The 10,732-nt window shown below is 40.5% G+C and overlaps 1 protein-coding gene across 3 annotated transcripts in view; it reads right to left on the bottom strand.

The window, feature by feature from the left end:
* Positions 1-9,688, bottom strand: part of NYAP2 (neuronal tyrosine-phosphorylated phosphoinositide-3-kinase adaptor 2) — a 129,492-nt gene extending 119,804 nt beyond the window's left edge. The window contains exons 1-3 of one of the 3 annotated variants that reach the window (XM_030456322.1): positions 9,347-9,485; positions 8,596-9,097; positions 2,060-2,302 (exon numbers count right to left, since the gene is read on the bottom strand). In XM_030456322.1, the coding sequence (XP_030312182.1) occupies positions 2,060-2,265 (206 nt within the window). In that variant the 5' untranslated portion in view covers positions 2,266-2,302; positions 8,596-9,097; positions 9,347-9,485. Of the gene's footprint in view, positions 1-2,059; positions 2,303-8,595; positions 9,098-9,346 lie in introns of all 3 variants that reach the window. The other 2 variants (XM_030456323.1, XM_030456324.1) reach the window with 2 other exon arrangements.
* Between the last annotated feature and the right edge of the window lie 1,044 nt (positions 9,689-10,732).

Raw genomic sequence — 10,732 nt, forward strand, 5'->3', positions numbered from 1 at the left:
TGCCTCAATAAAGTTATTCATAACAAAATCTGGCACTTAGTGACATAAAGGTCACTAAGTGCATGTAAACAGGTTAGCCAGAGCAGAGCCTGGTTAGCTCTCAGCTCTGAGGACTATATTCTTAATACACCTTTAAACATTGACAGTCTAACATGGCTTATTGTCAAATGAAGAAGTCACTGTACTGACTGGGGAATTTACTTCCCCCAGGATTCCAAATTAATCAAATAGTGAAGTTACAATAAATCCATTTTTTTTTTTTACAAATTTTGTAGGGTTTTAATTATTATTCTTTCAGTGGAGAAAAGCAAGCAATGTAAGATGTAAAGCAATGTAAGATGAGGAAGTACTCTCATTTCTTCCAAACAGCAATTTACTGACTTGAATTTTGTATGTGCTCACTTAGCAAGCGAGACAGACTCAAATTCTTCCTCTGCTTCATGGAATTAGAACTCAACTTCTCTCTCCATCATATTAAGAAACATTTTGAGGTGGGTCTCCCAACCCTTTCCTCTTAGAAATTTTGCAGTTTGTGTAGCTATTCAGTAATTGAAAGAGAGAAAAGAAGACTGAACAAAGATGGTAAGAATAAAACAAACTGCTCATCTAGCATAAATCAGAACAAACCCTACATTGTTCTGCTGCCAAGAAAAACATTTTCTCTCATGAACTTTTGCATACTATATGTAGCTTCTGCTACAAGTAGCCTATGTCTTTGACTCCCTAGGAGTTTGAATTCCCCTAAATAATCCAAAAGTTCAGCTGATAACACAATAATCAGAAGGTACCAAAACAAAGGTTACATGGGCTATTATTCATCTAATTTCACAGTAGTCTTACTACCACCCCCTACCAAATTAGTGACAATCCAAGCATTTATCTTTCCTGGAACATAAAGCACCCATCATTCTGCTTTACGTTTCTTCTCCAAACTCCTCCATCAAACCTTACATGCTGTTCTTTTCCTTTAAATATTCCACCAAAATCACCAGACTAGGCACTTTTGCAATGTTCAACACCACAGCATGCCTCTTATGCCTGGATGTACAGTTCCCAAACCATAGCTTAAGATTTATTCACCTAACCTGAAATAAAGAAAATTGATGATGGAAGAAAAAATTCTCAAGCCCTCCTTTAAGCTTGTTCTCAAGCCATCCATGTGCATATAGAAGTGTAACACTTGCTTGTGTATTTACCAGTTTTATACAATTTGTCCCTCTCCTCAAGAAAACGCCCTCTTTTTCTCATGTCCAAATGTATATAAACTCATATCTACCCCATTAACCCTTCTTTTCCTCTTCAAGAGGCTGCAGAGATTTCATTGCTATCCATTGGTATAAGAGCCCAGGTCATGTGAGTCCTCCTCTCATTCACTGCCAATTAAAATCAATGGAATTGTTCAAGAGCAACCATAAATTACAGGGTTCTGCCCATCAGATGCTTGATCCATTTTCATTTAAATGATTGCAATATTTTTCTCAGTTCAGAGCATGCAGAATGGTGAGGAAATCATAAACAGAATTTTGTTGCTTTGGGGTTTTGTTTTTTCTTTTTTTGTAAAACCACAGACAGCAATTAAAGAGCTTTGAAAATTTACCAGAGTTAAAGCATCAGCACAAGGAAAGTTTATTTATATCTTTGAGGCTGTCTCTATCTTGGAAGAGCTCACACATCAAAATCCTCCTTTGCACAAGGTACAGACTTGTCCACCTCAAGCCACCAAATGGATAAGGACCTATTTTCCATTAGATCTGTACCTCCTATTTCAAGTACCCAAACTTTTGGCTACAAATCCAACCTGCTGAAGATGCCACATGTGCTCCAACTGAATACACTGGATGGGAATACTTTCTTCCACTAAGGGAAGCAGAACAATCCAACATCTTGTCTACACAACATGAAACATGCAATTTTCAGCCTGACACAGGCCAGAGGCCTCTACTGCTTTTACCAGAAAGCTCCTTAAAAATCCACTGGTCTATGCATATTTGCCATGTCCTGAACCTCTCACTGTTCATTCACTCTGCCAGACCACTCATCTTTTGATCAAAATATTTACCGTTTTATTGCTTCTTCTTGTTTTCGGCGTTTTTCACTCTTTTCTTTCAAGTAAGCCAGGTTTGTTTCATTCCTCATGCGATCATTCTCTCGAGCAATGTCTGATGCATTCTGTATAACCAAGCCATCATAGGCCTTCATCCCCATATCTTCAATATACTGGAGAAAAGCGCCCAAAGTGACCTCCTCCTGATTAGAACTCATCATCTTGCAGGAGATAATGAACAAAGGAAAGCAACGTTTCCTGCAGGTTGGAAAACACATAATATCGTAATCAGTAGGAAAATAGCTCATGGTTTATGACAGTGAGATTGTGTCAACTGTAATTAACATCTCATACAGAAGCTTCTTCCTGTCTAAGAAAAATAAACAATGTAATTCAGAACACAGAACAGCACTACTCGAGACGAGGATGTAAAAACCAAAAGTCTTCTTTCAAGCAATGCAGATCCATCCAGTCATACATGGCTGAAATCCCAAAAACATTTTCTCCCACCCCTTTCCTTTTCCTAATACTCCTCAGTTGCAATGACACTGACCTCCCTGAGTCTCAGTTTGAATTGGACTGAAAAGGTTTCCATCCCAGGGCAACTTCTTCTTTTTGCGTTTAGATAAAGCTGCACCAAAGGAGATCCCCAGACAGAACTCCTATTCTTCAGGATATTACAAAGTTTAAAGTAAAAAAATTGCTCCATCTTTTGGAATAAAAAAGTTTAAATTTAGTTTCAGGTTCAAAATCTAGAAAGAAATACTGTAAAATAGTTTCCTGCATTAGAGATAGGAGTCCATAAACCCTCTTCTGTTGCCCAACAGTTCGTTGGCTTAAAGCTCCAAGAACAGACAAGAAATGCCAGCTGAGCTGGGATCTTCAGAACTCTAAAGCACTTAAATTCTCCAAGCTTTTGTGTTTCTTCCACAGATCTGACAGACACTTGGGTTTACAGCACCTCTAACTAAGCAGCAAGGAGCACAAACACAATTAGATCCCTCCTGGCTCCATGGCAGGCAGCCTGAAAGCTCTGAGAAGGGCCCCAAAGGTTTTCCACTAGGCAGCAGATACCATGGGAGTCACAAGAACTCTGGTGTTGAGGCACAGAAGTAAAAACCCCAAGTGACTAAGGACAAGGTATAATTTCAAGAAACATGCTGGCTATCTAAATGCTATACAACTGGATTAACTAATTATTAAATAAATATAGAACTTTAACAAAACAGGATTGTGTCCTCTTCATATTATAAGTACTGATTACTCTAAGGTCTGAGAAATTATGATCTGGAGTTGCATAATCATCACACAGCCCTTTGAGGGGTGTATTCACAACACAGACAAGGACTTGATGCAGAAAGTGACCAAGTGACATGGTTAGCAGACCTGGCAGCTGCACTCAGGTCTTCTAGGGCATATTTACTTCCCTACTAGAGTATCCTTCCCTTTCCTGAAGGATGGTTCCACTTCTTTTAACCAGTCTCAGAACAATGCCAGCCCTTCAACTAGAAGAGATCTTATTGAATGGGCAACAAGTATCCTGGCTGCACTTAGATTTCATTGTCAGAGCTCCTGTATAATCAGGGACAAAAATCCTTCCACCATTTCTTAATATACTGCCATATTTCTAATCTGGACAAGCAAAATTCTGATCAGGCTAAGCATGATTAAAATTGAAATCAAAAGCTCTTATAGATTCTAGCAATCTAATCTGGGCTTTCGGGCACAACCTTGAACATAAAACCAAAATGCTTTTGTATAAGATAAGCAATCTGCAAGGAATGGAAAACAGCATTTTCCAACCTTTTCATTTTCCCCCAGATTTTTCAACCCTTCAAGTGGCAATGCCAAACAGCTTGTTTAGGCAATTCATACTTCTAAACCACATGAATATTTTTTTCTTCTTTTTCATGTCTCTGTATAAAAAGTTCTCCTGTACAATAGTAGACTGATGGTAAAAATCATGAAGATTCAGAAGGTGCAAGGGTCTGCTCCTGTCACCTCTTCTACCTGCCAAGACAACCTTTTCTATCAAATAAGCCTGAACATGAGTGTGAAATGGATATTCAGGGTCACTACATAGATCTTAAAATATTTTCAGGCATGGGTATAGGTATCCAATATTAATCCCTGCAGGATAAAACCAGTGAAGGAAGTCTCAGTGCAGCCCAACATGCATACAAAATCTCACACAGCTCTCCCCTCACAAGTGGTTAAGAACTCCACTGGGCTCTGCATCGAGACATCCTAAATGTGTGTATATATATATATAATATTTATTATATTATACATATATATATATAATATATATATTTGCCACCAGTGGAGCAATATCTGAAAGGAGTGAGCTGAGAAGCTGACAGAGCTAAACAGATTCTATCCATGTTTATGATGCTTCAGCACCCATCTAGTTTTAAATAAATTCCTAATGTTTCTGCTTAAGAAACTGAAGTCCAGATAGAATAGCCCTTTCCTGGGAATCTGTCTACAGCACACAGCCTGCATGATTAAGAAGAATGTTAGCAGCTTGGACAATTAACTGCCTGTGGCCTTCTCACATGCTATCTGCTTTTGGATGGTTAAAATCTGGGACATTTTCCTGGTAGATAGTTATTTCACTAGATTTTCCATTTTGGACATCCAGTAAAGCCTTGTTTCTGCCTACATTGAAAAAAATTTTGTTAAACCTGTACAACCCACCCTAGCAGCCTTAATGGTAGTTTTGCCATTGATTTCCCCAGGGGCCTGGTTTTACTCCTGAAATAAAATAGAAAATTTTATACTGAACATAGCTTCAGCATGCTTTCAATAAATGCAGTTTTGATCCATTTTTCCCAAAGACATATTAAGCTTAATCTGCTTCACACCTTCTTTTATGATAATGATCCTGCAATTTTTTTCCTTTCTTTTTGGAGGTCAAAAATAGAGCTGGTAATTAAGGATATGCTCAATCTTTTGTTATGAAATTTATTTTTTCACACAAGAGGAAAAAGACATGGAAATTAGAATAAGAAAGAAATAAAAAAGCCTTTTTCTGATGCATCCACTGACCAGATATTGTACGTACTTGTGTCACCAAACCCCTTTTGGGATACTCCAGAAGGCACCACTGGGGGACCACTCAGGTATTTCAAACCTCTTATGGCACTAACTCTGAAAAGTATCTCTACAAATAGCAAGGATTTTCTAGATCAAACCCCAGATATCTCCTGTCTGCATGGTTTTTTGGAGCCTCCTTGCATTTCCTAGCATTGGAGAGTTGTGCATGATATACACAAGCCAGGAAAAAAATGCAAATAGCTGGGGCAAAAAGCTTAACTGTAAATGTTTTTAGAGTACTGGTGTTGTACAGTACACAAGGACTAATTTTATTTACAGGGTAATTAATGCCACTTCAAAGATACTGTGTTACTTCATACTGTGCTTTGTAACTGCAATAGTCTGCAGCCAGGAGCCCCGAGCATCACTTGCTTCTCACTCTCCTCAAAAGAGGAGCTCTGGTCAACTTCTGAGCAAAGGTTCTACTGATTGGTAAACTCTGGCAGTGAGCAATGCCTAACCATCTGCCAGGGCAGGGATGAGTACAAGCACATGTTCTGTTCAACTGCATTTATACTTGATTAAAAATGTGCCAGTTATTAACTAACATAACCTGTAGGTAAGGCACCACCATTTTGGTCCCCTGGCACACAGTGGCCAGGTATTCATTATCTGATGGCAAGGACAATACAGGGTATTGCAATCCAACTTCTTTTCACTGCATTTTATTCCCTGAAACCAGGCAGCTCCTGGAAATCCTAACAGGGAGTTGCTCTGCTCAGGAAATTGTTCTGACACTCCTTTTTCTTCCCCTTCTCACTGAGAAGGAACAGAAGCAGACAGGAGATGGAAAACCCCTGGATTTCAGCTATTGAAGCCAACATACCATGACATCAACCATCAGCAGAAGTTGATTGAAGCAACTTTGTTGGGAGTGTTCATTGAACATGGACATTTTTTTGAAACTTAGAAGGACACAAAGAAGGAGCTCTCCGACACGTTCACTGCACCTCTTAAAGGCCACACTATATTTGAAACCTCACTGAGAAGGAAAGCAACAGTCATGCTCACTGGCACCTGCCCCCCAGGTATCCCCAGATCAGAAAAACATGGGCAAAATAGCACAGAGCAGCTTGCACTGTTGTGGCCCATGCAATCATCTGTCAGTAGAGGAGGAATAAAGCAAGCATAATTTCATTTTTCTTCCCTGACAGTGCATCTGGTTTACTGGCAAGGGCAAGCAGTCCCATTACTAGAAATACTTACATTACCTAGAAATTTTTACATAACTTAAAGATCTTTTTATTGATTCAGACCCAATCTCTATGGGAGAATAATGCATTGTGCTTGAGGTCTCAAGACTAAAGAGACCTAAGGCTCAAGTCTGTTGCATGCCTTACTTGTAATTTAACTGTGCTGGTGCCAAACAGAGCATTCTTGGTCAAATCCAAACCTACCTCTGTTTCAGCATGCAAAAATATTACTCCTCAGAGTACAAGGAGTAATCAGCCCACCACAGTATCAAAGCAGTGTTATGTGTTAATATTCGACATGCAGTTCTGCCTCATATTCACATGAGGATCTCCAGAATATCAGTTGGTTTTCAGTATGCTTGACAGCCATAAGCTGCAGCTGTGCTACACTGAAAATTGGCAATGCTGGCATGAAAATGAAGGAGCTTTTGGAAGTCATGACAAAGGCACTGATTGCCTTATTCCAAACCAGAGGGATTTTAAAAAACTATTTTTCTTTTTTACATAGGACAACAGAGCCTGAAAACTTGAGAGGTTGCCCAAAGTCCTGAGTCCAACCCCTAATTCGTGAAGGTCTATGCATTTCTCCACTCCTGCCTGTCACACTTTCAAATTCTGCCTCCTCTCTTTGACACCACACTTGCTCTCATTTTACCTATCAATTCCCACCACTAAACTCAGTGTATCAGAGCGATTCTGCACAAATCATGGATGCTAACAACCATTCAACCCTTGAGCCTAAGCTGTTGCATTCTAGATGTTTGCAAGGCAATAAGAGCAAAGTGGACAGAAGGAGCTGTATCAAATTTTCACAAACTGCTGACTACAGCAGCACTAATAAGGACCTAATGGTATTGGGTGTACAAAGAGAAATTTCACTGCAATCAAGAATAATTCAGTGATGAAAAAATATACTGGAGACTACTTTGTAGGACTCTTATCATAACCACAATTGAGCTTTGAAATACCTGAACAGTTGAATGTGATGAGAAATTGCTATGATGTGCTTTTTAGAGTTTCATTGCCTGCTCGTTCTTACTGTGAGCTGGCATTGCTGTTTCACACAGTGATGCAATAAAGTCTGATGTCAAAAATGCAAGATCTTTTGAAATAGGTTGCAAGCCTAGATCGACAAGTATATAATTTGCCAACTTTTTATGAAGACATTTAAGAGAACCACTACACTAATTTAGAAATCCAAGACATGCTATGCATTTTGACTGAGATGACACATTATATATCTTGCCCTCGTTATACTGCACAGCATGAGCACTAGCACCTGGGTGAAATCACTGAAGCTAAGTAGTGATAAGCCCTTCACTTAAAGAGGTTAAAAGTGGCTCCTTCAGTAGAATGAGAATGCTACTGCATGGGTTAGAAGAAATAGTTTATTTCTACGTACATCCCACCCATCACAGGGGAAAGTTACATTCCCTATAGTTTCAAGAACTGAAAAAAAATTAAAAATCCTGAGCCTTGAATTTTGGCTCCCTTGCTAGGGCCTTTTCAAAAGGAAAAAGATCCATGCTAAAAATGACTCCTGACTCCAGAAATGTAATGTTTACTTTGCAATACTGCAATACTTTCATCACTTTTATTCCCTGGGGAAAATAATGCTTCCTCCTAACTGCATGGATGTTGGACAATTACAAATCTAGATTCAGAATGGCCAGCACTGAAGTGCCATTAGAAAACGTTATAATCCCAATATAATGAAGACAACTTAAGCAGAACCAAAAGAAATAAAACCACACAACACAGAGACATACATACACCCAGTCTGAGTGCAAACAGGAGTGCATTTGAACTCTGAAGAAAGAATGAGCTTCTTGATATGGAGGGGTTTTTTTCCTCCTCCTTAAGAAAACGAAATGGAGACTTGAATATCTCCAGCATCACATTAAGACACTGTAAAAAAAATGATGCAGTGGGTCTTATAAGTAACATGGATGTTAGATGTTACTTCAATTAGTTGATCAGAAAACAGGAAATATTGTGTTTCATTATTTAACACTGCTTTAAGTTAAAAAAAAATCTGGCTACAAAATGTCTGTCAGGCACAATCAACATGTGAAGTACACAGACTCAAATAGACTTTAGCTTTTTAGTTTAGTTTTGATTAACACTCCATAAAAATACATGCAACTTCATCATGCACTCTGACTACCCATTACTTCATTTTTTAATATTATTTTTTCCATTCTAATTCGCATCATATTTTTTAGCATGCTCATAGAACGTATTAAAATATGTACATACCAAAATTTAAGTCCACGGGGACTGCTAAGTGCAATAATCAAAGGTGACTTTTGCCTGTAAAAGCCCTTTCCTGTGGTTATCTCAGTGCAGTCGGAAGGGATATTTCAGCACCATAAGAAACAGATTTGCAGTTACGCTCAGTTTTTTCTTCAGTTAAAGTGCATTGAATCTTGTTGGCAAAATTGCCCAGATTGTAGAATTCGGCATCACTATAAATCAGTGTGTTACAACAAAGATCTTCTTAACATACGATTAAAATGGCATGGGAAGTTTGGCATTTAAAAAAATGAAGTGGCTAGAGAAGACAGGTGCTTGCTTCCTTAAATCCACATTCAGAGAAGAGAGAGTACAGATAATGGGAGGGTATAAACAACACCCTGCTTTGAGGTCCAGCAGAGAAGAAAACGCATGAATTTTCACCCACTTTACAACACTGAAGATCATACAGCACCATCATACGCACTAACACCGAGATCTCTAAGGTGTCTCATTTCAATATGTTCTGTGGAGACAAAAAGAAAGGAACATAAAGGGAAACATCCTATCCAAATGGCTTCTTGCAGAAGGAAAGACGTTTGCTCTCTCATTGCCACTCAGATGCAGAAGGTCTGAGGCAGCCTAGCTTGTGGCATCATCTCTCTCTCACCCCCTCTCCCCCGTGACTACAGGCAGGCTTGCTCTCCCCAACCGCCTCAGTCTGGTGATGCTGCTGCTGATGAATCAGGGATTCTCAAACAAAGACCAAGCCTACCTTCGGGTGCCAGCAGGACTGGGGGGCTCCTCTCCAGCCGCAGCCCGGCTGGCCCGGCCCCTGCTCCGCCGGCATCCTAGCACCTCGGGCAGCTCCCCCGCGCAGCCCGCACCCAGCACCTCGGACAGCTCCCCCGCAACGGGTGCGGGGGCGGCCGGGCGGGCGGCGGCCGCGGGGAGGGAGGCGCCGCTGCGGTCCCGGGCTGCGGGCGCTGGGCAGAGCCTCCCGCCCAGGCAGCGGTTTCTGTCTGATCTCCGCTGTACTGAAGCCTGATTAGCAAAGGATCCAGTGGGGAAAAAAATCTGCGTGAACGGCACTGCACATCGCGTTTAGTCTAGAAGTAGGAAAGGATATGAACAACGCCCTGCCCTACTCCCCCTCTCCCCCTCTCCCCCTCCTCCTTCTCCCTTCCCCAAAAACAAATGGTTCTTCCTCGGAGAATGTGTAAATTAACCTTTAGCCCATGTTATGTCTCAAGGAAATGAGCTGCCACTTAAAAGGCCCATCTAAGCCTCGGTTTGATACCTCATATTGATGTATCTTTTGCACTCACCCTCACTGAAAAGCAGTGCAAGGCACACAATTACTGCTGACGCAGATGAGCTCGCTGCTTGGGAGGGAGGGGAGGAGCCTCTTAACCTCATCAAAACAACCTCCCACCACCTGCTCCCATTGCACAAGAAGTAAACTATGGGCAGAATGAGCATGACATTATGCTGCTTTCCTTATATTGACACAAGATGTGTGCTCTGGAAAGAAACGTTGTTTGAAAAGCATCTGGGGGAAGCTACACAGTTGTATGCTCATCCGGAATTTGTGAACCTAATGGCTCAGAAAAAAATCTGTTCCTTTTTTTTTCCTCAACCGGATCTGTGTTATAGCTCCTCCTCGCAGAATGTGCGCAGTTTTGCTTTCTCTCCCCCAAACCTGCAGCCTGGACACACAAAGCAAAAGCATTTGCTCCCTGAGCAAAAGCCAGAAGCAGGGGAGATGTCAAGATGTGTTCCAATTGTGTTAGTTGTCCAATTGTTAAATACAATTTCACTCTTAAGTTCCACGTCTATTTTGCTCTTGCAGAAATCTTGATTCTGATGATGCAGTAACAGTTGCATTTATTTCTAAAACTAATACCAGAAATTATGGTGAAGGAATGAAGTCAATTCAATGCAATGTATGTTCACATGAAATGCAGGGCTAGTAGGCAACTAAGCGTAGCACAGGAGAATTTTCTGAATATTTACAACCCCCAGGCTGGAATATCAATACTCCTTCACATTCAAGAGCACTCAAGATAACCACCTAGATGCATTGCAAAACATGGTGACCTCGTTCATGCAGCAGTGGCCAATCCTGACATAGCTTGAAAAATGCCTGCTCCTATAACTC

Source organism: Calypte anna, chromosome 9, assembly GCF_003957555.1.
Source record: "Calypte anna isolate BGI_N300 chromosome 9, bCalAnn1_v1.p, whole genome shotgun sequence".
NCBI lineage: Eukaryota > Metazoa > Chordata > Aves > Apodiformes > Trochilidae > Calypte > Calypte anna.